Source organism: Chelonoidis abingdonii, chromosome 15 (genome assembly GCF_003597395.2).
Source record: "Chelonoidis abingdonii isolate Lonesome George chromosome 15, CheloAbing_2.0, whole genome shotgun sequence".
In the NCBI taxonomy this organism is placed as follows: domain Eukaryota; kingdom Metazoa; phylum Chordata; order Testudines; family Testudinidae; genus Chelonoidis; species Chelonoidis abingdonii.
The window spans coordinates 33,902,195-33,928,916 of NC_133783.1; the positions used below are offsets into that span (position 1 = coordinate 33,902,195).

At 43.1% G+C, this 26,722-nt stretch overlaps 2 protein-coding genes across 2 annotated transcripts; one reads left to right on the plus strand and one right to left on the minus strand.

Moving 5' to 3' along the window:
* RBP4 (retinol binding protein 4) lies at positions 1 to 8,831 on the plus strand. The gene is made up of 5 exons (XM_032793120.1): positions 1 to 132; positions 953 to 1,089; positions 1,270 to 1,376; positions 5,163 to 5,375; positions 8,767 to 8,831. The coding sequence occupies exons 1-5, from the start codon at positions 1 to 3 to the stop codon at positions 8,778 to 8,780; spliced, it is 603 nt and encodes a 200-aa protein (XP_032649011.1). The 3' UTR covers positions 8,781 to 8,831.
* Positions 6,997 to 23,810, minus strand: FFAR4 (free fatty acid receptor 4). The gene is made up of 3 exons (XM_032793118.2): positions 22,999 to 23,810; positions 21,261 to 21,389; positions 6,997 to 10,491 (listed from the first exon to the last, which is right to left on the minus strand). Exons 1-3 carry the CDS (start codon positions 23,707 to 23,709, stop codon positions 10,084 to 10,086), a joined length of 1,248 nt encoding a protein of 415 aa, XP_032649009.1. The 5' UTR covers positions 23,710 to 23,810; the 3' UTR covers positions 6,997 to 10,083.
* Between the last annotated feature and the right edge of the window lie 2,912 nt (positions 23,811 to 26,722).

A 26,722-nucleotide genomic window follows, 5' to 3' on the forward strand; every position in this document is an offset into this window, starting at 1 on the left:
ATGGCTCAGGCGGGGAGATTCCTGGCCTGGCTGCTGCTGGTGGCCCTGGGCCTGCTAGGTGGTGGATGCCGAGCGGAGCGGGACTGCAGAGTGAGCAACTTCAGAGTCCAAGAGAACTTCGAGAAGGCTCGTGTAGGTGTCCGCTCCCCTCCCCGCTCTCTGGGGCCAGCTGTCCTTGGATCTTGCCAGTTTTCACCCCAAGGCCCAAAATGTACTATCAGCATAGAGACCCAGTCCACCCACTCCTCCTGTGCCAAACCCCCGGCCTCCAGTGCAGAGCACCACAAAATCTAGATCCAGCACCTATGGCCCAGAGCCCCAAAGGCCTAAACAGAGAACAAGAGTGTGCTCTAAAGAGAGGGGGAAAAGCAGCAGCTCTTCATGCAACAAAAGATCTAGCCTCTGCTACAAATGGGACTAGCAGCACCATAACCCCCCGCCCCCTTCATCCAGAACCTTGGGATTGCTGGATCCAGCTATTTGAAAAATCCCAAACTCAAAAACTCTACCAGAAGAGAGAACTTCAGCTGTTGTAGTTCCACTACAAACCTCCCCCCCGCCCCCCGCATAGGGCTATGTTACATTATTATTACTCTGATTATTTGTATTATCATAGCAAGGTATGGAATTGGTTTGTATGGTAGGAGCAGCTATCCTTGTTCTCTTTTCGGACATTAGAACTTAGAGGATTGAGGCCAAAACCTGGCTAGGTCCAGCTGCTGAATCTGAACCTTTGTAGTGCTTGTGCTCTTTGGTGCATTGTATCCAAATTGTTTTTGGTGGGGTAGGAGCAGCTGGATTTATGCTCTAATTTGATGGTAGGATTTGGAGACCTGGGGCCAAAGATCTGCAAAGTTCTGCAAGGTCCAGGTAGTTCCAGCTTTTATGATCATCGCCCCACTTGGGACTGCCATACTTCCCAGGCCTAAGCAGAGCCTATCTCTCCCTGCAGTATGCTGGCACCTGGTACGCCATGGCCAAAAAAGACCCTGAGGGGCTGTTTCTGCAGGACAACGTGGTAGCCCAGTTCACCATAGATGAGAATGGACAAATGAGCGCCACCGCCAAGGGCAGAGTCCGGCTGTTTAAGTAAGTTGCCTGGCACCCTTCTTTCTCTTCACATTCCAGTTCCCCAGGGCCCTGACTTTCTGCTGTGCTCTCCGCTGCTCTAACCCTTCCTTGTACCCACGTGTTCATCACTATCTGACCCCAAGTCCAGGCTGCCAGGTTTGAACTCAGCCTCTTTTTGTCTGACTCTTTTATTTGCAGTGAGTGGGATGTTTGTGCTGACATGATTGGCTCCTTCACTGACACTGAGGATCCTGCCAAGTTCAAGATGAAGTACTGGGGTGTAGCCTCTTTTCTCCAGAAGGGAAGTGAGTACTATTAAGTAGTGGGGTGTTTTTGCAGCAGGAGACCTATGGCTGCGTGATAGCCCTTGTCACTTTTGGTGCACCTACTGGGGGAAAATAAGGGATTTTTTTAGCCATGTTAGCTAACACATGGTACCTGCCACATGGTAAAATCCTAGAGCGAACAAGGCAGTTTCTAGTTTTCACATGTGTTAGCTGGTTGATGTTTATCCTAGTGAAGTCAAGGTCTTTGCATGGCGAAGGTCATACATTTATTTTCTTTCCAAGCCCCATAATATAGACTAGAGTCATCACATGAAAGAAGTAGAAGGAGATTGAGAAGATTATGAGCTCTTTTTAGTTCAGATCTGCTTTTTATATGAATGTGTTAATTTTCTTGAAAAAGCCTAACTTCAGATTTAGTCATCAACAACAACCTGGTAGAGGAGGATTTTGCAGCTCTTAGCCTTTGTGGATACTTTGTGAACACAGGGACGTCCTCTTTTTTTGACAAACAAACTCTCAACATATTGAGTCCCATTCTCCCCTGTATGAGATTAACTCATCTACGGGAGTAGAAACTCCAGCACTCTTCACTCGAGAAGTTTCCATGGAATAGCTCCACTGGGAGAAGGTGGAATTTGGAAGAGATGAGGGCTCCGCCTCAAAAACACACAGTTCTCAGGGGATCTTCAGGAAACACTTGCCTCTGACTTGCTGTCCATTTTCTTGCCAACTCACTGCTGAGCTATAGTTCCAGGGATTTCCCTAATTGCTGGATGCCCATCCTGCAGAGATGGGAGCACTGCACTATACATTGCTGCAAACTCTGGTCCTCCTGAAGAGGGAGAATCTGGCAGAACCCAGCTGGCCAGCACTACCTCCTTCAACTCCATGGAGCCAAATACTGAGGAGGAGGTCCATGAGGTGTGGAAACTGGAGATGGCAGCTCTCCCCCCTTAATGAGGAGGGATAGCTCAGTGGTTTGAGCCTTGGCCTGCTAAACCCAGGGCTGTGAGTTCAATCATTGAGTGGGGCCACTTAGGGATCTGGGGCAAAAATCAGTACTTGGTCCTGCTAGTGAAGGCAGGGGGCTGGACTCCATGACCTTTCAAGGTCCCTTCCAGTTCTAGGCGATTGGTATATCTCCAATTATTTTAGGGGGGAGGGATAGCTCAGTGGTTTGAGCATTGGCCTGCTAAACCCAGGGTTGTGAGTTCAATCTTTGAGGGGGCCATTTAGGGATCTGGGCAAAAATGTGTCTGGAGATTGGGCCTGCTTTTGAGCAGGGGGTTGGACTAGATGACTTCCTGAGGTCCATTCCAACCCTGATATTCTATGAGTAATCCCACCCTCCCCCACATTCATTTGTGTGGATGTAGGCAGGTTAGAGAGGAATCAATTGTAATGCTAAATAGCTGAGAACAGTCTGAAATTCTAACTGCAAATTGTGATTAGGAGTTGTGATACATCTCTTATGCCTAGCAAGTAGACATGTATAAGAAACCTAAGAGGCACCAGCTTTTTCCACACAAATACAGCTTAAAGCCAGGTTTCAAAGTAGTTTCTTAAGCGTTTCTGTGGTAGGAAAACAGAGCTTTCCAGAAGGTAATGTGACTAGGAGAGCTGTGAGTAATCTGGTGCATGACCAGCAGGAACATATTTATTTTTCCAGCTTTACCCTGTGGCTGACCATTTTAAACATTATGTTTTCAGTCCTTAAAAGACCATGTGCACCACTATACACACACAAATAAGTCCCATTAGACAGAAGCATTTGCCATGAAGTATAAAAAAAGTTCCCAAGTAAATTTTATTTTGTTAAATTTCTCCCATGTTTCGGTAAAGCAATGCAATGCATCACAGAATCCAACATATTTTCTTAGTTTTATTACAGACTTAAAGCATTACGTTAAGGGATGTTGTCAACTAATTTAGGCTTCATATTTGATCTACATGATAGAGCCTAGTGATGGCAATTTCCTCAAAATTCAGAATATCTATTGCTTTTTAATTCTACTTCCCTACCAAGGAATTAAAAGCAAAGAACCTCAGCGATACTAATCGCTATGTAAATAGGACTTAGGTGAAAACAGTATTTCTGACTTCTCGACTGTGGCTGAAGAAAGGGAAAGGACTCAGACTCTGGGAAAAAAAACCCTCATCATAATGGTGATGAGGTGGGTAAGATTTCTTTGGCGGTAGGGCTGAGAGGGGAATACAGGAGCCATCCTCTGAGATTGCTTTGGAAAATAACCCTGTTCCTTGGACTGGCCCCGGAGCCCATCTGTCTCCTTGTGTGGAGAAACACCTATGGGCTGTGCAGGTGATAGATAGATCCAGATAGTGAGTTGTAAAGTATGGGAGTTTTCCTTTATTGTCCTCCCACTGCCAGCTCCACAGCTCACTCAGAAGAGGCTTTATTTTTTTCTTTTTGATCTTCCAAATGGGACTAACCTTTGCCCCAGAGCAATCAGCCCCACCACAGAATCAGCGCTTGCAGTTTCCTGAGGCTTGCATGGTCTAAAAGGTCATAGATTTATTCTGCCTGATAAGAGCTGCAATGCATGTTTTTCAGCATTTAAATTAAAAATGACCGAGGTGCCATTATTCCCACCTAAAATAGATCCAAACTTCTACCAAGTTAGTTTAAAATTAAAGTTGTTGCAACCCTCCTAACCTAGTGGACTTTTACTTTACATTGGCACAGATTATTTAAAATAATACAAAAGAATTTGTTCAGTTTGTGCCGCTTCCACGCTGTAACACTGCTTGTGAAAGGATTGTAATGTCACTGAAATATAAGCAAAAGAAGTCTGGTTGTAAGGGCAATAGTTTTCCATGATTTAAATTCAAATCACACAAATGAAGCAAACAGGCAGAATTATATGAGGTTCTGTCTAAGGTTTTACCATAAAATGCATTCAGTATTGAAATCTAATATTAAAACTGTATGCTTTTAAAACACATATTGCTTCTTTGTGAGGGAAGTAATATCTGGAAATACTCATCACACCTTATTTTGGTTATAAATAAGCTTGAACCAAGACCCTAGCTCCAAATGCTCCTGTATATTGGGAAAGTTTGCATCCGTGTCTAAGCTTTGCAGCTCAGACCTATCTTTAGTTATAATATGTATTTACAAAATAATACAATCCAATATCCACTATAAAGGCAGGTCCACAGGTACTGATCCTCAGTATGGCAATGACTGCTGGGTTGTGGAGGTGGCAAAGACAACACAATGCCATTTTTGGTAGTAGTCTGCTGGCCGAGACTGTCCCCCCTTTAAAGGGTGGACTCACAAACTGTATGGCACTTGGGAACGATCCTGAGGGACACATGTCCTAAGGTAGGTGGCAGGTTCTTTCCAGGTTAACTGAATGTCAAGCAGCCAGGAATGATTTTTAGAGGGTAAATATGATTTCAAGATGACACTTCTCCCTTAGTGAAAGCTTCCCACCTGTCGGCCAAGAAGAAGCCAAAGGTGAATTCATGTTACTCAGGCCAGTTGGCTCCTGTTGATTTATTTAATCTAATTGACTGAATGCATCCCACGTGTTGTGGTGATGCTAGCATCTTGGGGCTGAGCCTGAGCGGTGCCAGGAGCATGGAACTTCCCAGTATTTCAGTAGGTATTGTGGGGTGCCCAACACCTGTCAGGAGCAGGCCCATTATGGACCATTTGCCATCATTAATACTAATGTGTGTGGTATTCTTCTGTGATTGAGTAAATGCAGCTTTCTCTCTAGGTGAATGTCTCCTCCTACCTTTATAACTTCCTTGCTCCTTCATTATGGTTTCTTTCAGATGATGATCACTGGGTGGTCGACACAGATTATGACACTTATGCGCTTCATTACTCCTGCCGCCAACTAAATGACGATGGCACCTGTGCTGATAGTTACTCCTTTGTGTTCTCCCGGGACCCGAAGGGATTGCCACCCGAGGCACAGAGAATTGTCAGGCAAAGGCAGGTCGACCTCTGCTTGGACAGAAAATACAGAGTTATTGTCCATAATGGTAAGAATATTTTTTTTTCAGAAAATTTTATTTGGGAAGTGAAATGACTACCATTCTAGGAAGCTCTTTCTCTCGTGGACAGGGATAGTAGGAAGAGCTGCACTTAGTAGCTGTGGTATGATTTTATTTGCTTATTGCAAACTCAGTCTCAGATATGCCATTTTCACTTTTACTGCTCTGCCCATCCCAGGAAACAAACACAGAAGAGAGTTGCAGAACACCTAGATTAATACAACATGAAAGGGACAAAACTGTCAGAGCTTCTGTAAGAGAAAATTATCTCTCTAATCTATTAGAATTATTTGGATGTCAGCAAAATAGGAGATAGAGGAGAACTGTAGATATAATTTATTTAGACTTTTAAAAAGCCCCACAAGACACTGTTAAGGGAAAGTAAGTAGTCATGGGCTACATCTGCACTCTGAGCCAGGGGTGTGATTCCCAGCTTACGTAGATTTACTTTTGCTAGCTGTTTGTCTAAAAGATATGCTCTAGTGCACACAGGAATTAATTCAGGGAAGTCCTATGGCCTGTGTTATACAGGAGATGAGACTAGATGGTTAGAGTGGTCCCTTCTGGCTTTCCAATTTTTAATCTAATCTATGACTAGATGAACAAAGACTAATATAAACAGTTAATTTTCAGTCTGGCAATATGTTGACATTGGGGTACCACAAAGACCTACTAGGACAGGTGATACTGAATATATTTATTAACGATCTGGAAAAGGTTGGTGAACAGAATGAAAATAAATGTTGTCTATAATGAAAATGTGCAAACCACACAAAATTATTTAGGCTAGACTGGGCAGCACAACTGCAAATGAAATTCACTTTTGATACAAGGCAATAAATATCTGCACAAATAATTCTAACTACTCATACATATTGCTGAGTTCTGAATTAACTTTAACAACTCAGGGAAAAGATCTGGGTGTCACTGTGGACAGCTTAGTGAAAACATATGCTCAGTCTACAGCAAGAATCAAAAGGCACATAAAATGTTTGGATGCCTAAAGAATAGGACAGAAAAAATACAGAAAATAGGATAATGTCATTGTATATATTGATAGTGTTTTCTCACTGTGAATACAGTGTTTGGTTCTGTTCACCCCACCTCAAATAAAATATAACAGAAATAGAGGGGCCTAAAGATGAGAAATTAAAATGACTAGAGGCGTGGAGAGTCCTATGTGTGAAGAAAGAATGTAAAATGGAGCCCAGCCATTGTGCTCCAGCTCCAGTTTAGGAAGAGGCATGCAAAAGTGGCTTCTTGCACATTGTTCTGAACCAATCGGTACTGGCCACTGTGAGAGACAGGATAGTAGGCTATCTGCTAGGGCCATCCTGTTTTTCTATTAAATGTATATGAAAGTATAGGAAATGTTTGCACACTAGTAAATCAATTGTGAATGTTTGCAAGAAGTTACAAGTTGTAAAGAAAATGTATAAGAAGTTCATAAATATTCATAGTTTGTGACAAAACATCTACAAACATCTCAGGAGAGTCTCCACATAAAAGAGTACTTGTTTTCCACAAAATATTTGCAGTTGTCTTTAACATAGTTTTTAATAGCACAGTTAAAGTTGCAAATACACCCTCCGTACTAAAAATATCATTAATAGAACATTGAATGATAAATGTAAATACAAATGTTAGGAACTTGTCTTCTAATAGTACAGCACCAACCTTAACTCTGCCCCAGTACTAATTGCCCTCCCCTTGTAAAAGCTGAAGGCCCCCCACTTTTCACACAAACCTTAACTCTGGCCCACTGGGTTGCATGTTTTCCTCTTTGCCTGCTCTTTCAGATGGTGAGTAGTGGTTGGAGATGTCTGCTAGGGCTGATTTGGCTTCCATGCTCTTTGTGAATGAGAACTGGTGTTTTGGAGCCTTTGAGGCTGCTCTATTTTATGCTAGGGAGCAGAGTGGTGGCTAGGTGACCCCAGCATCAAGTGTCATGGCGACCTAGAGCCAATTGTGCACCTCCTCCGCTAGTTAGGCATGATAGTCACAATTCAGACAAAGCTCTGGATCATTTACCAGAGCATTAATTGATTCTGAACTCCCTGGTATTGTTGAGCCAGATTCTTACACACCAAACAGATACATGTTGGAGCAATGAACAGTGATTGTGGATATTTGTACAAGAGCTAAAAGAAAAAAAAAAGATTATCAAAACATCTGCATTAGGAAATTCTTCAAACAAAGTCCATGTTAATTCACTTTCTCCGTGAACAGAGGCCTCCCTGCATCTCATAGTTTTGCTAGCAAGAACTACAGAATTATTCGCAAGAGACCCAAATCCTCATGTCCTTACTCAGTTGTTATGCAGGCCTTACTGAGGTAAAACTCCCATTGAAGGGAACATAAGAACATAAGAATGGCCATACTGGGTCAGACCAGAGGTCCATCTAGCCCAATATCCTGTCTTCTGGAAGTGGCCAATGCCAGGTGCCCCAGAGGGAATGGACAGGACAGGTAATCATCAAGTGATCCAGACTCTTTCAGTTTGGATTCTGGACCCATATCCTCAAGTTAAATCCTTTTTCCAAAGATTCTTCATTGCTTTTTTAAACTAATACTGTGCTGAAGTGCACAATAAATAAATTACTAATTACACAGGTCTTGACTTGGTATAAATATAGTTATATCTAAATAGCAGTTTTTGGTAAACTATCTTTATTTTTAAGCAAAAGAAGCTATAGAGAAAAGGCTGTTGGTGTTTTTTGCCACTTAACTTGCATTTCTGAAGCTAAATCTCCTACTGATTGTGGGTCAGGTTGGGCTACTACCTTGAGATCAATGGTCTGCTTGTGGGTAAGAGTATCACAGTTTTGCCCTCTGTGAGTATTCCCAATGACAATAAAACTATCACAAATAGTTATATTGACCACAGGACTGCTTGCAGAGCAAGCTATTACTTCATTGTAACCAGGGCATTGCAACCTGGCCTTGTATCACCATATGCTAAAAACAAAAATCACAAGAAAATAAATGTATGTACATTAAGATAGTCTATTACTGCCATTTTTTGTGATCTTAAATCTTAAATGAAAAGTACGATACATCTTACTTAGGTAAATATAATTTGAAATGGTTCTTGTGTGTGATCTGTGCTATAGCTGCTTCTTTGCCTTAGCATTACTGTCTGGAACAAACGGAACAGATCTGATTAAATTTCTGTCTTACGTTGAGTTGAAAATCCTTTGGAATTATGTGCTACAGATCTAAAGAGCAGAATAACATTGCAAATAATAGACTGATATGTGCAAGACTACTTTAAAGGAAATACATTTACCCACACTTTAAATTTGATACATTTTTTATATATTTTTATCTTTCTAGTGCTGGTTTAGAAATATCATTAATTTTATTTTCTTTGTTTCAGGATTCTGCGTTTAAGGAGTTTTGAAACTATGGAAGCAAATCATGTAACATCAATATGGATGTAAAGTTTACAAATTGACTGTTTTGTTGTAGACCTTTAAAGCAGCTTCATTCAAACTTAAAATATATTTATCTGAGCTCTGTAGCTCACCCTGTCAATAAACCAATGAAACTTTTAATAAACATGGATAACAGGGAATGCATATTGTGTAAATATAAAAAGATGATTGTTTTATTGGCAAAAATATTATTTTACTGCAAGGCTTAGAAATAGGAATCCAGATGGCAGTACTTAAGTATGTAATCTTTTGTTTTTTTCTTATTGGTTTTTGACTTTGTCTAGTAACCTTGCAGGCAAATATTTTTAAAAATCCCTAATATCTAATTTTAAAATGCCTTAAGTCCTCTTGACTTATTGTGGCTTCTTTATTGGATTCACTGGAAAGCAAAGTAGTATTTAAATACAAAAGGAAGTTCATTGATCACATCACAGAATAGCTTTATTTTATTACATTCATACTTGACTCAAGATGTGTAAAAATGCATTTGTAATGGCCCTGTTTTTACACTCTTAAGAAAAATAAACATTTCTATCTACTGTAACATTGCTGAATCCAGCAAAATGGTGCCAGAGATTGACTAGTTCTAAGGACCAAATTTGCAAATGTAGGACATACCAGCAAAAATGATCATGCGTTCATTGAACCAGCAAAAATCACATCTGCCTTCTCAGACTGGCATTTTATGCATAAAGGTAGTTTGCACAAAAGTATGTTCAGGCAGCCAGTCACCTAATTTATGCATGCAAATACCTTTTTTTATTTTCTGGGCTTAGTGACTGCATGGAAATTTTTGAGGGTGCACTTTTTACACCCATTTTTAAAAGTTCGTTTCTATTCTTACTGGCAAATGGATAGTAAAACTGGGGCATATCCTCAGTAAATTGTCACGGCTCTACTGTAGTCAGTGGACAATTTACACCATCTGAAAATCTGCCCCCATAGAGCCAATTCTTCTCTGAAGTTACATTGTTTTACATTACTGTGCCTCCACCAATGTCAGTGAAGTTACTCCTGATTACATCATTGTGAGAAGAGAATTAGGCTGATAGATTTAATTCTGCAGTCTTACTCAGGCAAAACTCCCAAGACAAAAGAATTTTGCCTGGGTTAGGATTGTAGAAGTTGAACCATAGATATATTTCTTTTCTTATCTGCTTTCTTTAGCATATAATACTATAAAATGGTGAGCTGGTCAGTGTGGGAAAGTGTATGGTTTAGCAGCCAAAGCAACAGCTGAAACATAGTTCATACATTACTTATTTGTAAATTACAGATAAGTTCGATTCTCTGTGGTCATTTCTTCTTCCTGTGGTTTCTGTATTAGTCATTCTCCGTCCAGGAAGAGCTGCACAACACAAAAGAAACTGCCGCCATTCATGTCTGAAATGGGCAACGTTATACAAAACTGGATTGACGGCAGAATTGGCAAAAGTGAATGCCATTATCCAGAAGAAAAATGATGGCAAAATATTCAAATCATGTTTGAAGTTCTGAACTAAAATTAAGAGAATAGTGATGATAATTGGACTCCACATGATGAAGAAAGAGATCATCAGCACAAACAAAGTTCGAAATAGCTTGTAATCTTGCTGGGTGACTCGGATCTGATGAATTTCTGAGTAGGCTAAACTGACATTTAATCTTCTTCTTGATGCTTTTGTAATCTGCATTCAAAAACAAAATAACATTTATTGTAACAGAGAGTTCTTGCTGAGTAGCTTTTTTTAAAGCTGCAGAAGTGAATCTTGGCAAATCATGTTTCTGCTCTGGAAGTGTCTATAAAAAGGCAAGAGTTCTGTATTTATTGCCTCTCAATGAGTACATTGCCAATGTGCTGAGTTAACTAGTAGAAAAATGGTTTGGTTTTTTTTCTGTCAGCCCTGAAACTCAGCCTGTCTGGTAGTCAAGCTGGATTCTTTCCTTCTCATGCTCATCACCCATTTTGCATTTGCTCATCACTTATTTTGCATTTGCTCATCACCCATTTTGGATTAATACTTTTAAAGTCAAATTAGGCCTTTAATTACCCTTGAAATCCCATTGCCTTCAAATAATAACCTAGGTTATTTCATCTATGTGAATCTGTTGATTTTTACACAGGGGTAATTGACTGTGACTGGAGTATAGCTAACAATCCTGTTGATGCACAAAGAAGAGAATCCAGCTCACTCTTTTATGGACATTTTGGCTCTGCAGGTAAATAGGAGTAAAAAGTAGTAACAATATAATTTAGTCACTAAAGTCAGCAAATATGACTGGTACACAGACGAAGCAGAACTGTTGAGTAAGCAGGTGCCATTTTTGCGTACTCATTTTCAGAGTAGAGCTGCACTAAAATTCTATTACAGATAGTTAGAGATGAGCTCAAGAGTCAAAATGTAGATCTGGATTTTGACACCTGAAAAAAGTATGTAGGTGTTTTGAGTCCAGAATGTTGGTTCTGCCCATTGTAAGGATGCACCACTTGCAGAATTTGGATCTGGGTTTAGATTTTCCCACCTCCAAAATCTGAGTGTGCCTGGGTCCAGGGATTGGCTCAGACTTTTCTGTGTATGGGTTTTCAGTGGGATGGTACAATGGTTAAAGTAGAGATGTCTTTCAAATGCAGAATATTTTTTTCCACAAAATTTCTGTTTGTCTCTCAGACCTCCCAGATGCATGCTACTTCCATTAGGTGATAGGTTTTAAACTTGAGGGAGAATGTATTTAAAATTCAGTGTATTGTCTTTGACATTTTGGTTTATCAGCCACTGATCAGAATTACTTTGTCTACAACAGCCCTGACACCTTGGGCATCCTGTAATCTTTATGAAAGTCTTCACTTTTTCTGTAAAAGCGTAATAAGCAAGATTGAGGTACGTAGGCCCTGATCCAGATTGATTTCAATAAACAATTCAATTGGCTTTAGTAGAAGCTAGGTACTTAAGCATGTTTCAGGAGCTGGGCTGTGGGCTCTAATGTTCCGGGGTGCTAAGAATCTCCAGTTCCCATTGCCTTCCATTGGAATTGTGAATGCTTAGGGCTTGTGGAAAATCCATTCTCAGGGAAGTTAGCACAACAAAATTAAAATTATTTAAAGTTCCTAATTGTAGATCCAATAAAACCAATCCCCCACCTCCAAAATTCAGCAAACACTTCAGCTAAATACTTTCACCCATTAGGCCAGATCCTCTGCTGGTGTAAATCAGCTCCAATGAAGCTATGCTGATTTGGCCTATTCATTTTTATTCCAGAAGTTGCAATTTGACTCATTCAGTGTAATACTTCATTAATATTTCTTCTCTAGCTTAATCACTCTCTACGTGCACATTATTTTTATTGAAAAAGCTGCATGAACTAGTGGATTGAAGGTGAGATTGGGAGCAGGAGCACTACCACTGGTTTGGTATGTAGTTTGAGGTGTCACTTCACTTCTCTGAGTCTCAGTTTTCCTGTCCATAAGATGTGGACAAGGGGGGAGATTTGCAAAGGCACAACTCACAGTTAGGTGCCTAACTAGGAGGCTATGAAAATCAGTGGGAGTAAAGAACCTAACTGCCTTTTGTGCCTTTGAACATTTTCCCCAATAAGAACAAGATTAATAATCACATTTGCCTTGCTCAGAGTGAAAGTGGAGATAAACATTGAACTCAGGACAAACTTTTCCCCGTATCAATCATTCTCTGTAAAAAATTCAGTTAGTTTGCAGGGCTGACAATGTCCTCAAAAAATCATTTATCAACCTTGTTAGAAGTGTTGTAGCAATATTGGTCCCAGCAGGGCCACTCTTAAGGAAAATGGTGCCCTGGGAGAACTTGTATTTTGTCACTCCTGGCCCCTGCTGCCTCCCCTTGGCCTCCCACCCATCCCCCCGGCTTCCACTACCTCTCCACACACCCGCCCATAGCCCCTGCCCCCAGCCCCCATCTCCCCTGGTCCCTGCTGCCTCCCCTGGCTACTCTACCCATCCTCCCATCACCCTTGGCCCCTGCTGCCTCCCCATTAATCCCCTATTGCCCTCGCTCCCGCCGTCTCCCCCCACATTACTCTGAGCTCCCTTCTGCAGCCTCACACCCAAGGCCTGCTCTGCTCCTTGCCTCTTGACACCAGCGCCTTGCCTGCCAACCATGGCACCCTGCGTGGTCATCCACATCACCCATCTGTAAGACCAGCCCTGCGTCCCAGAATTTTAGTGAGATCCGGTGGACAAAGTGACCTGAAGAAGAGATCTGTGTAGCCCAAAAGCTTTTCTCTCCCACCTGCAGAAATTGGTCTAATAAAAGATATTACCTCACCCACCTTGTCTCTCGATTTATCAATCCCATTTAGTATATGTATCTATTTTAGTCATCTGGACTATCTATAATCACTGGAGGGCTATTTCTCTGGGGTTTGTTAAGAATAAGATTTTGCAAACACATGACACCCTGTTTAAGAGATTATTGCTGCATACAAAGGTCTCAAATTCCTTGCTTTGGTGGGAAGATTTGAGACCAGTTTTAGACACTGAGTTGGTGAAGATCTTGTGGTTTGGGTCCTGCCTGACAGGAGAGACAGGAGAGTCGGGCAGTGTTGACATTGGATTACAGACTGCTTTCTAATCTGCTATTTTGGCCAAGGCTCTTGAGAAGATGATAGCAACTACTGAAACACTTGGAGAATACAGATGTAGATGATAAATTTCAGCCTAGACACAGCACTGAAACTACACTTGTCAAGCTGGCATTTATTACCAGAGTGGACAAGGAGGCCTGATATCTGTGATATCTGTGGTATTGCTTCATTACCTGAGGATGTGATTATAACTGTTTTGAACTGGTCTCAGTTGTGGTATTAGGGCCAGTGGCAGGATACTTTGGCACTCTTGTTATGCACAGACAGTTGGAATTGGACACGGGATAAACCCAGAACTCTTGCAAGCAAACCTAGGCACTATGTGATCACTGAACACCACCCCAGTAATACTTCGTATCATGCTGATTGTACAATGATGCCATAGAGTAGTCTCATCTAGTATATACGTATTTCTTCTTAGTCACTGCTTGAATTAAATATGGTGATCCCCAATTCAGTTTTGCTTGTCTCGTGGAGAGTTAGGTGAGAGACATGGTTTGGATGTGACTGTAGTGCAGATGATGCCCAGCTATCTATCCCACTTTCTCTAGGCTCTGGAGAGATATTATGCATCTCTGCACTTGTAATATAAAATCCCAAGATTGGATGGCTTAGGTTGAATTGTGGCAAGACTAAAATTATGTTGACTAGATCAGAAAGGACATGTAAGAAGAGCCACTTTTCTCCAGGCTTCCCAGTCTTTACTGGGGCAAGTGTAATCTGGTGTCTAGGCATAGCTCTTGCTCAGGGCTTCATGTTATAAGGTCCTATGAAAGCTAATCGGTCAGAGCTGTTTTTTTATGGGTTTAAGACTATCACCAGAGGACACCAGAGGGAGGCTGTATCTCAACCAATGACTCCGAGCATCTACCTTTTGTGTCATCTGGGTTAGCCTATTACCATGTTCTATGTAGTGAGCTGCCAAAATGGTGGTCTGTTGCTAATATTGCATGCAGGTGCTTGATCAAAATCAGGAATAGGCAGAGGGTATCCTGTATACCAGAATGTTAGCACCCATTAGGGCAGGGATATTTAATAAAACAGAAAATATCATAATGCCACTATATAAATTCCTGGTATGCCCACACCTTGAATACTCATGCAGTTCTGGTTGCCCCATCTCAAAAAAAGATATATTAGAATTGGAAAAGCTAAGGGTAAAGGCAGCAAAAATTATTAGGGGTATGGTTCAGCTCCTATATGAGGGGAAAACAAAATGCCCTGGGACTTAGAAAAGAGATGACTAAGGGGGATATTATAGAGATCTATAAAATCATAACTGTTCTGGAGAAAGTGAATAGGAGAAGTATTATTTACCTCTTGACATAACAAAAGAACTAGAGGGGTCACCCAGTGAAATTAATAGGCAGCAGTTTTAAAACTAACGTAACGAAGTACTTCACACAGTGCACAGTCAACCTGTGGAACTTGTTGCCATGAATGGTGTGAAGGCCAAAAGTATAACTAGTTCAAAAAAGCATTAGATAAGTTCATGGAGGATAGGTCCATCAATGGCTATTAGCCAAGATGGTCAGGGATGCAACCCAATGCTCTGGGTGTCCCTCAGCTCTGACTGTCAGAAGCTGGGACTGGACAACATGGGGTTGGATCACTTGAAATTGTGCTGTTCTGTTCAATCCCTCTGAAGTATCTGGCACTGGCCACTGTCAGAGACAGGATACTGAGCTAGATGGACTATTTGACTGACACAATATGGCCATTATGTTCTTACCAGTGCTTAATTTTTAATGGAAGAGGTGCCAGGGCTCAAGCAATTAGGTGCCAGAATTCAAGCAATTTTTGTTTTATTTTCATAACTGACACAGCAAGCCCAAGGGTGCCAGGGCTGTGAACTGCCAGCCCTAGAGGTGCTGGGCTCAGCCATGGCAAGCCTTAGCACAGATTAAGCACTGTTTTTTACTAATTGCTGAAGAGGATGGTTTTGATTTTAACTTTTAAGGCCCATCATCAGGCCTAGGTCCCTGATACCTTTCTGAGCCTCTGGCTTCCTATTTACCCTCTGCTTTCTGAAGTGTTTTGTTCTAGCCTGGAGCTGCAGGAACAGGAGAGGCACCATTTAGGTCTTTGTGAGGATAGGGCTATCTTCTTCCATCTGACCTGAAGATAGTAACAGACTTAGCCCTTTAAAGCAGATTTCAAAACATTTTTATTTCAAAAGGCCTTTACCATGGAACATGAGTTTTATTTGTGTATCTGTATTTATTTAAAACGTAGTGTTTACCTGATGCTTTTAGTCCCTTAACCTGCATTTGTTTGATTAAAAAGTTCCCAGGAAACTTCCGTGTACCAGTGATGTACAAATAAAACCTATTAGTGTCAATAGTAATGAAAGGACAAGTAAGAGACAGTTGACATTACTCGTGTTGTCCTTTATCATTGCTCTAAATCACTGCTGTGCACACACCCAAAGTTGCTAGATCCAGCACTGAAGATATAATCAGCTACTGATCAGCAGTGGAATGATTTATGCAGGTTATTTCAAAGGTCAGGCTGCTATTTAAAATGTTTCTTGTCTAGCACAGCTTGCGAATCGGTTCAGCTAATCATGGGCAGAATGTATTTCTTTGGGTGGCAAATGTTTGTTTGGGTGGCAGATGTTGTTTGCTTTCATGACGTTTACATGGTATGTTTTCACTAACAGTGAAGTTGCATTCATGTCAGCAGCCCTTGGACCCATTTGCCTATTTTTCTTCATAGTGTGGATGGGAGAAGGCATTCTTGGAAACTGAACCTACTCTTGAAGCCTGCCTGTTCTGATATAGGACATCAATAACTCCCATTGTGCTCAACAGAAGTTACTGCTGTCTTACAGGGAGAAAAAGAGGCCCCTATTTCTAGAATGAACCAAACTTTTAAAGGTTCAAATTCCATGAAAACAGTGTCTGTTCTAGGCTAGAGGAAGGGAAAGAGATTGGATGCCAATTCACTTGAAGCAGAAGGAAAGTGATGGAATCCTAGAAGCAAGGTGAGGTAAAATAGGCAGTTGCAGAAGCAAAGAGATACAAGAAGGAAAAGAATGCATTGTCAGGAGGGGAGAGAGAAGGGCAGGGGCAGGGGTAGCAGTCCAGAGTCAGAAGAGAGAAAGCTGAAGCTAAACAGCATACCCAAGGTCTTAGAGGATATACTCTGTGAAATACATAGAGATACACACTAATTTATTAATAATACAAAAGCATGGTGTTTAAGAAATGTTAAGACCTGTTCAAAAAGCTCTGAGGTAATTTACAACCCAAAACCTTTTAGGCGTATCCTTATCCTTATTTAACAAGCTAGTGACCTTTTTCACATCAAGTGAAATCCGCATTAAGTCACAGTATGTGGCTGTAGACAGGTAAAATGTGGAGTGGTTGGGAAGATGAAGCTCACACCTGCAAATTGGGGCAAGGAGTTCCTACAAACCCTTCCCCCAATTCCCAGCTCTATAATTCAGTCCTGTTGCTGCTGGTGCCTCTCTCTGTTATTTCCTAACCCTCAAATGTGCTTTTGAAGAAAGTGAAAAATAACTATTTTGAACAGAGCCATGAATACCTGTCCCAGTGCATTGAAAATAAATGTTTCTCACCTTGAGAATACAAACCCTTATTCCTACTGAAATGCAATTTGTTTATTGTTTGACTATTATACAAAAGTTTTCACCTCGTTTTCCTCTCTACACACTGTAATCATATTACTGTGTTGTTTTATTGTGGAAAAAAAGCTGTTTTACATACTGTCTTACTGTGGTTTTGTAATCCTGAAACCAGTATGAAAATGGTGCTGGAGAGTTAGAAAAATCTCTGCTTTTAGGGGCAAAATCCTCCTTCCTCATGCACAGCTCTCACTAGCAGCAAAGATGGGTTACAGAAGCATATTAATGATTGTGACTTGTGAAACTTCGGTTTAGTTCACTGAAATTCAGTTAAAGTGGGACCTGAATAGTGAGGGTTACCGTTCACTAGATTCAGTATTTGGTATTTAAATATGTTAAATGTTACCAGTAATATTGCCCACCTTTCCTGCATCTAATTATGAGTAAGTACTTTCATTCCTTATCATTAGCTCTGACCAATGAATGCTCATTGTGATTTAAGCCACCTTAGCCCTCCCTCAGTTGTGGTGCTGCTTTGTCAAGGTCCAATACCCTGGTTCAAGAAAGAGCTAGTGGTGATGCGCCCTGCACTGGCCACAGGAATGGGTGGTGATGAAGGCGCGTAAGACTGGCTCTGCCCATCCTGGGGTTAGTGGTGCAGGTGGAACATTTCAAGGCAGCGCTAAGGCAGGGCAGAATCAGTCTTTTTGCACTCATGTCATTCATTTCATTACAGGATCCCAAAGCACATTACAAGCTTTTGTCCCTACTTTAATGTTGGAAAAGCTAAGGCACCAAGGGGTTAACAGACTTGTCCAAAATCACACAGGGAGTTATAACCCAGGTCTTGGCCACCAACAAACAGATCCATGTTATTAACATGGGGCAACGTTCGGCACAATGTACCTTTGACTTTCTGAACTGCAGCCTGTGGCAGGCTATTGCAGAGATACTGAGGCTTTGGTCTCCTGAATTGCTGAGAGGCTTTGATAGATGCTGAGCTCCCTCAGTTCCTGTTAATTTCAGGGAGAGGGTTCAGCATCTCTCAGAAGGCTCTCAGCACTTCACTGGCTTGGACCCTAATTCAGGTGGAAAATCGCTCCCATGTTGAAAGTCAAAACCAAGGAACCTCTTTCATGCTTGTAAGCAGGGCTGCCCGGGGGAGGGGGCAAGTGGGGCAATTTGCCCCAGGCCCCGCAGGGGCTCCCGTGAGAGTTTTTCAGGGGCCCTGGAGCAGGTTCCTTCACTCGCTCTGGGGGCCCCGGAAAACTCTCGTGGGGCTCAGGCGAAAGGGAAGGATCCCCCGCTGCCGAAGACCCCAGGTCCCCTGAATCCTCTAGGCGGCCCTACTTGTAAGTGGTGGAAGGAGGCTACATAGAAATGAGTGCCCAGATTTCTTTGCTCTACTACTCCCTGTTCTTAATCTGCCTATTTCCCCCCCAGCCAGCTCCACTGTCTGTATATGTTACTATAGTCCTAGGGCTGGAGTAATTGTCCTGCATGTCCTTCACTGGCTTGGGAGACAGATTGCTGCTTCCTGGTGTAAGAGTTGGGAACTCACATGGTGGTGATGATGATGATGTTTCCTATCTAATTAGTTTGGCTTGTGGATGGGGTTGGGATGGATTGCTCCATGGTGCTTGGCTGCATTCAGGCCTGTCTAGTCAATTAAAATTGCACTCTGGCAGGGACAGATGCTTGCCACTGCCAAACAGCGCTCTCTCTCTCATCCACTGCCAGTAGTTGCCTACATATTAAAATTATGCTACTTGGTGTGCTACCACGTCATACCCCAGGATCCATTGCATAGTACCCAAGGTGGCCTCCATCTAGCAACAGAGCAGGAAGTGGGGAACTTAAGGACCCTAAACTGAGACAGTTTGAAAGAAGTACATTTGCACCACCTACCACGCCCAAGACAGCATTTAGGTAGACCTTACATTCAAAGATCCACAGGTCAAAAATCATCTTTTTTCTAGAGCTCCATGCACTGATGAATGAGAAGGACAAGGATGGCAGGTGTCTGTGCGCATTGGGGGAAAGGCTCAAGGAGGAGGGTGAGTTGGGAATCTGAGATGGGTTGGATCTGTGCTGGAGAGGAGGTTTGTTTGCTGTAGAATAGCATGCTGGCCTGTAACCCAGTCAGTCCACCCAGCAGTGAGGTTAATTTGTGGACTCCTCTCTTCTTTTTGGCTGAACTCTAGAAAAAACCTGTTTTCATACCTGTGGCTCCTGGTTGCGCACTGACCTTTTCAGGGATCCTATGGGTCCAGGATGACCTGGTCCCAATGAAGTACTGAACAAGGAAATTCTATCATTTGTACTCGTCAGAGGGACCCTGAAAATTGTAGGCTGCTGCAAGGCAGGCTGGGAAGGAGTGCCAGGAAATATAAGGAGAAACCTTTTTTCAGAAGAAAGAAAGTCCAGGGACAAAGACAGTCCTGGAGCAGGGCCACCCCACCAGTGAAACTGGGGAGGCAGCTATGAAGGGGTATGATGAAAAAAAGCCTATGAGGAAACCCTCAGACTGGTAAGAGAAGGACTCCTGAGTGGGTAAGAGAGAGGACAGTTTGGTGAGCCCTGGAGAAGAGTGAGGGTTTTGACATGCAGCAATAGGAATTGTGAAGCAGGGCAGAGTATGGCCCATGCTCTCCAAGGATGTCATAGCAGCTGTGCTCTCTTTGCACTCCGGAAAACACCCACAAGGGTGCCCCCAGCATGGCCTGTGGCTAGAGTCACAATCTGGCCCTAGCGACCCAATCCTATAAGGTGCTGGGGGCCTTCAACTCCCATTGAAGTTGATGGCAGTTGACAGGTTGCAGCACCATGCAGAATCAGGGCCCTAGGTGACTTGCCAAAAGTCACAGAGGGAGTTAGTGTCAGAATACAGGTTAAATCTCAGTGATTCCTGGCTTCCAGGCCCATGTTTGAGGCACTAGAAAACACCTCCCTCCCAGAGAGAAAAAGTAGAACAAAAATGTCACTTTTCCTGCCCCGCCTTTTCTATTTTTTTGTCTACTGCTTTTGTTTGCTGACATTTATTAAACATCCTGGAGCTTGGGCGAGAGTAACTATACATCATAACTATTGCTTCTTTTTTTAGGGCACTTATTAATTTGATGGGGGGGGGGGGTTAGCAATTTTTTAGTTTTATATAGATGTCCAAAAAGCAAGGGTTTGGCGCTTTCTCTTTGTATACACTACAGTGAGTACTTGCTTTGTAATATCTTCTAATGGGCTATAATGTAATACCGTTTCAAACAGCACTACACTAAAGCACACTAGACAGTGAACCTCTAGTGTGCACCAGCAGACTCTACAGCAGGGGTAGGCAACCTATGGCACGTGTGCCGGAGGCGGCACATGAGCTGATTTTCAGTGGCACTCACACTGCCTGGGTCCTGGCCACTGGTCTGGGGGGCTCTGCATTTTAATTTAATTTTAAATGAAGTTTCTTAAACATTTTAAAAGCCTTATTTACTTTACATACAACAATAGTTTGTTTATATATTACAGACTTAGATAAAGAGACCTTTTAAAAATGTTAAAATGTATTACTGGCATGTGAAACCTTAAATTAGAGTGAATAAATGAAGATTTGGCACATCGCTTCTGAAAGGTTGCTACCCCTGCTCTACATGGACCAATAAAATGTTACTGAACTTGAGAAATCACACCCCACAAGAAACCATCTGTGGTGTTTATTGGATAACACTGATTTCATTTTTTTGTATCTGAGGTGTTGGTGTTTATCAGTTAAAACCTAAAATCAGAAGCCCTAATTATGACACATAATTAAAGCAGGAAAAGGGTAAATTCAAAGGGAGTGAGGGGAAAACAGTTTTAAGGACTTTATGACCCAGGGCTGCTCTTCCTTGCTGTCGTACAACTCCCATTGAATCCATTTTGAGTTTTGGGGGTGCAAATAATGCAGGATCTGATCAACAATGAATTTTCAGTTGTCTGAGATGTTTGTTAGTACAATATCTCTAGCAAGTTTATATAGGCCCTTAATTATGATCAATACATGATATTAAGTAAGGTGCCCCAAAATGTACATGAATTAAGACTGACTCCTATCTTGGGTTTCTGGTAACACACTGTTCAAGCTTCGCTGCTGTTTATAATGGAAACAAAACTCTCTCAGCTGAAACTGTTATACTTGAGCAAATACAATCTATACTGTTTAGCATTACTACATTACTAGCCAGCCAGATGTCATTTTGCAATAAAACTATAAGAAAAAAATACCTGTAAAATTTTTGTATAACTGATCACAATGACTAATCCTGGTATTATAAAGACAACAAAGGTGAATGTTACGTCCCAAGAGATTTCTCCTGCAATGCTGGGCCAAACCAAGGTGCAAATTTGAACTTCCTGTTTACAAAGAATAAAAGAAAATCGTTAATATTATATTTTAGATATTTACTTTCAGTATAAAGTTCTCTGAAACCATATGCCAATGTTTACACTTCATCTGACTTGGTACTCATTAAAGTAACTGGTCACTACATAAACAGGATCTATGGAAATAGTTACTAATGAAAACAAAATAGTTGTTTCAATGTGGAATGTTTTTCAAAACATGGTAGGTGTGTAGTTCACAAGATTTGGTATGCAAATATGGTGCAATAATTAAATAGCACAGCAAATGCTAGTGACAATTTTCAAATGTAAACTCATAACTTCTAAATAAACAAATGGAAAAACCATTAAAAATCTGGAAGGACTGATTAAATCATTATTATTCTGTAAGCATATTGCTTGTTTTTGCATGCAGGAGGGATTGTTTGTGTACTTTTCAGGGAAAGCTCTTATATAAATTAATGCAAGGCGCTACTCCCTGGGCACAGGCAGCTGATCACTGAAAAGAGAAATATGTGGAAAAGGGACTTTCCTAGCTCTAAGCTGGAACACAACGCCTCATGTTTATACAAGATGCAGTGCAAGGAGAAAGCACTGCGGATCAAAGTAACTGGTGGTACAGTTCTATGGGGAAAAAAAATCCATGTGAGTTTGAACGTAGGACTGATCTACTGAAGACCTTAATTAGGTCCTGATTCTGCTGTGCTGAAGTGAATGAGACTTTTGCTATTTATTGACTTGAGGATCAAATCCTACATTAAAAGAAGTTCATGTCTACTCTGATTCCACACCTCAATGGCTAAATGTAACCTAATAAGCATAGGCAATGCCCAACATCAATATTGATCTGCACAGGTGCTGGAACTAGAGGTGCTGGCGGTGCTGCTGCACCCTGTCGCTTGAAGTGGTCGCCATTAAATATAGGGTTTACAGTTTGGTTCAATGACTCTCAGCACACCCAGGCTACAAATTGTTCCAGCAATCCTGCTGGGCCAAAAAGGAGAAGGTGTTGCCAACCTTTGAAGGCTTTGTTGAAAAATGTCCCCCTTATAACACTTCATGGGGCATTAACCTCTTAACGTCTAACCCCAAGGCCGGAGCTAGGCATCACTTCTCCAGGTAACGGCTCCAGTGTATAATCCCAGGTCTCTCCCCTTCAACACCCGCTGGAATAACAAGTTACACATCGCTCGACCTAAATCGATCCTATCTGGCCTTCTGGATAATCTCCAGCAGCCCCCCTCCCCGGGCCAAAACGTGGTCTAAGAGCAGCATTGTACCTCGGGGCGCCTCGGCAGGACTACGGCAGCATCGCCGTTTTCCCGGGGCAGGGAGCCAGGTACACCGGCTCCAGCATGCTCTTCGCGCAGCTGATGAGAACCCGGGACGCACAGCCTGTCTGAACAGATGGTGCGGACACTCTTTGGGGGAGGCGAGGCTGGAGTCAGGCTGCTCGAAGGGAGCGAAACCACCCTCCGCTTCCCAACCCGCTGGGGTTCCTGGGCCCCTAGGCAGCAGCCTCCCATGGGCTGGCTCACTGGGCACTGTGCTGACCCGCGCCCCCACTGCCCCCATCGCCCCAGGCTGGCGCAGCGCAGAGCGCGCCGGAGCAGCTCCTTACCTCGCCGTTCCTGAGCAGAGGCTCCACGCTGAAGAAGAGGCAGAGCGGGAGGGTGGCGAGGGCGGAGACCCCCCAGATGAGCAGCAGGGTCCCGGCTAGCAGCTTGCAGCTGAAGCGGGCCGTGTGCCGCAGCCGGACGATGCACACCACGCGCTCCAGGCTGACCGCCGCCAGCGACAGGATGGTGACGCTGCCGCTGAGGCTTATCATGTAGAAGAGCATGTGGCAGACGACATCCCCAAGCACCCAGGACTCGGTCCAGCGCACCACGAGGATGACGGGGATGGCGCTGATGAAGAGCAGGTCCGCGCAGAAGAGGTTGAGCACCAGGTAGTTGGCGGTGCGCAACTTCTTCTTCCTGGCCAGCAGCGAGATGGCGCAGATGTTGACCAGGAGGGACACCAGGAAGATGCAGGAGAGGACGGCGGTCTCCAGGGCGCTCAGGGCCACCCTGTTCTGGCCCTTGAAGTCCGAGAAGAACGGGAAACGGGTGCAGTTCCCTTGGGGAGTCTTGCAGGCGCCTGGCATCTGGCTGGCACCCAGGGCATCACACGCCACCAGAGCCAGGGACGCTGCGGCTGCCCCCAAGCCAGGCACCCAGGTGCCAAGCAGCGGGGCGAGGTGGCAGCTCAGGGTTGCTGGTGCCAGTGGGGGGTGTTTGCACGGGGACCGGGCAGACAGCAGCCGCATCTCCTCCTCTTTCTCTGACATCCGCAGGGCCAGGTGCGGTGTCCGCAGGGTGGTTTGCCGCACCTGGCCTGCTGGGGGAACAAGGAAGTAGCAGGCGAGGACAGTAAATATACAGCGCGCCCCGCTGCACAAAGGCGAGGGCGTTGTTGTGCTTTACAGGCAGGTGACTAACAACGTCGCAAGGGAGCGAGTCCTTCTGTCCGGGACGGGCTGAGCTCGGGAGCATTTCCTGCGAGGCGAGCGGCGCAAGTCCCGCCCGGCAGCTGCTCATGTGTTGATGGCGGGACCCGCGCCGCCCAGCAGCGAGTGTCCCAGGGCAGCACACGCCCCAGGGCTGCCCAAAGGCACGTTCCCTGCCGAGTGTCAGATGCCAGCCAGGGCCCTGGGCAAACCCCTGAACGCCTGAGAGACCCGCGGTGAAGTGAATGGCAAACCCCTCACACACACCAGACTGGGCTCAGGGCAGCCTCCACTCTCTACCGCAGCTGAGACCTGGAGAGCCTGGCGGCTTTGCCCCACAGCCGTTTGATTGAATCTGCAGTGCCCGGCTCCTGCCTCGAGCCTCAGGACTGGGGTAACCGCAGCAGCGCGCATCGCAAAGGAGCCGCCGAACAATTTCCCTAGTCCCAAACCCCCACGTACTCCGGCTCTGCGTTCAGCTGCCGACACTCAGGCTAGAGAAGGAATTTTTCTGTCACTCAGCCTTTCCATTTGCTTCGAGGAACTGACCTGACACTATTCTCTAAGAACTTCTGTTGATAGCCCAGTATAACCGGGACTATTTTACGATTAAAAGGGAGGATTTTGTCACTGATCCATATCTTTCCTTTTAAAACCACGCGTTGTCTCCCTCCGTGTCTATGGGTTTCTTGGGCTAATTCTTTGTTGCCATAGAGGTGAAGTCACACAGCACAGACGTTTAATACCGGGTGCTAAGTTTTGAGTGACATGCTGAGCAAACCCGATGCCGCCTTACATTATCGAGTGAATCAGGGAACTCAAAATAACTAAAAGTTAGGAAAATAAAATGAAAAATAAGGGGACATTCCATTTGTAGTTAAAAAACAACCCTATCTAATTATTTTCTTGGCAATCAGATTTCTGAAAGCGACACACAGAGACAGAGATAAGACTAGTCGTAAAAGGCTAACAAAATATTGTCACAAAGTACTGTATGTCTGAAACAGCTTTATGTCATTTTATTCACCTCTGGATGCATCAGTCTGGCCATATCTCAAGGAGTTGATTTTGTAAACAGTCAAGGTTTCAGTTGCAGCAATGTGCATGTAACATCACTGGTTTTTATGATGCCTTTGGCTACTAAAAACATTCTATTCTACTCTGGTACACTTAAACAGGCACTGAAAGTACAATCACATTGATTTCAATAGGACTTTGTAAACACTCCATGTACATCATATTGGATATGATGAGTTACTATGCAAAGGTACGTGTAATGAAATCTGTTAATGGCGTTAAAAGGGAAACCAGAATTGTTGGCCATTATAACAGGATACTTAATAAAGTATGACAAAAATAGTCACCTTTCTCTTATGCACTAACCAATGCCTTTCCCACTTCCAGGGCAAAAATTAAAGCAACTTTAATTAACATCCTGCCCATTAAAATAATCCCTGCTCTTGAAGTTGCTAATATTATCTATTCTGGCTCACTAAGGAGGGTGGCTGAGGGGCAATTTACATAACTGTTTTTGGATTATGTGCAGGAATCACTGGGTGAAATTTATGACCCAGATTATGAAGGAAGTCAAACTAGATGATCATAATGGTCACTGCTAGCTTTAAAATCTTTGAATCTGAAAAGTGGACAAATGTAGAAATGATTGGAAATGCTTTGAGCAAGTGGCTGCCTACTGCATTATGAACTTAAAAGATGGCAACAGGAAACCTTTCAAACACTGAGATACCAGCCAGCCATCAACACAGATGACTGCAGATAGCACGTAGTCAGAAGCGCAGGTTTTGCTGTACTCTCAGTTGCCAAGTTTAAGAATTCTGTTCATCATATTGTGAATAACCGCAGCAAACTACCTAATAATACCAAGAGAGATTCTTCCTAGGCAAAACCATGGGTACAGGACATAGATATTGGGGCCTGATCTCCTGAGATGCTTAAAGCTTCCTGAGATGTACTGAGTCCCTTCCAATTCCCACTGATTTCAGCACCTCCCAGTACTGGACCTTTAGCGAAACCAGCAAATAAGCCCCACAGTCCTCGGCACTATCCTCAGTTGAAGCAGGGATTTCACTTTTGAATATAAGATAGTATGTAGCTAGTAGTGAGTTCTCAAACAGCCTGATTGCACTATGCAAAGAGAGTTATAAAGCACTGAACATGACTTTAGTAGGAAATTAGAGGGTATGTAGCAAATGCTAATAAAGCCAAACACAAATCCTTTTCTCAGTGAAGTCTATGGCAAACTCCACTGGGGGAGGAGCAGGCCCTGCTTGTCCAGTTCTGGGTGAAGATGAAAACAAAGAAAACCCAGACTGGAAAAGAAAACAGGAACAGAGGAGAAACAGCAGTTGCAATTTGCATAATTGCACAATATTACTGAGGAAAAAACAAGATACTGTCAGTCAAGAATGAGCTAAAGAGAAAAACAGTATGCACAAAGACCCTGAGAATTCTGGGACTACCCTGGGAGAGAAGGCAGGATTTTTTTTTAATCTTCTTGAAAGATGATTACCGGTACCTTTGTCACTGGGTGTGAAGGAAAATCTCTCATTTAGTTGGTATGAACCTACCAAACATCCAGCAGCTAAATGAATACTGGTCTCAGTACTCCATCATACAGAGCTGAGCAAGAAAAATATTTTGTGCAAAGAAAAGAATCATTGCTTTGGCCAGGTACACAAGCCAAAAGGAAATCTATGGCTCCAGGAAACAAAAAATCTTTCCTCCAAAAGAAAAGTGAGGTGGTATTTAGCTAACAAAACAGAGAGTTCAGCATAACGAGGCGTTCTGGGGAATACTGAGGAGGAAATGGGCTCTTGGATATGAAGGAAGGGAT

Bases quoted from the DNA above. Each gene is read 5' to 3' on its own strand.
- RBP4 (XM_032793120.1), top strand. From the start codon at position 1: ATGGCTCAGGCGGGGAGATTCCTGGCCTGGCTGCTGCTGGTGGCCCTG. The intron at 133-952 runs GTAGGTGTCCGC...CTCTCCCTGCAG, and splicing joins AGAACTTCGAGAAGGCTCGT to TATGCTGGCACCTGGTACGC. The intron at 1,377-5,162 runs GTGAGTACTATT...GGTTTCTTTCAG, and splicing joins CTCTTTTCTCCAGAAGGGAA to ATGATGATCACTGGGTGGTC.
- FFAR4 (XM_032793118.2), bottom strand. From the start codon at position 23,709: ATGTCAGAGAAAGAGGAGGAGATGCGGCTGCTGTCTGCCCGGTCCCCG. The intron at 21,390-22,998 runs GTAAGGAGCTGC...CTTTGTAAACAG, and splicing joins CTCTGCTCAGGAACGGCGAG to GAAGTTCAAATTTGCACCTT. The intron at 10,492-21,260 runs GTATTTTTTTCT...TTTTGAATGCAG, and splicing joins GTTATACAAAAATTTTACAG to ATTACAAAAGCATCAAGAAG.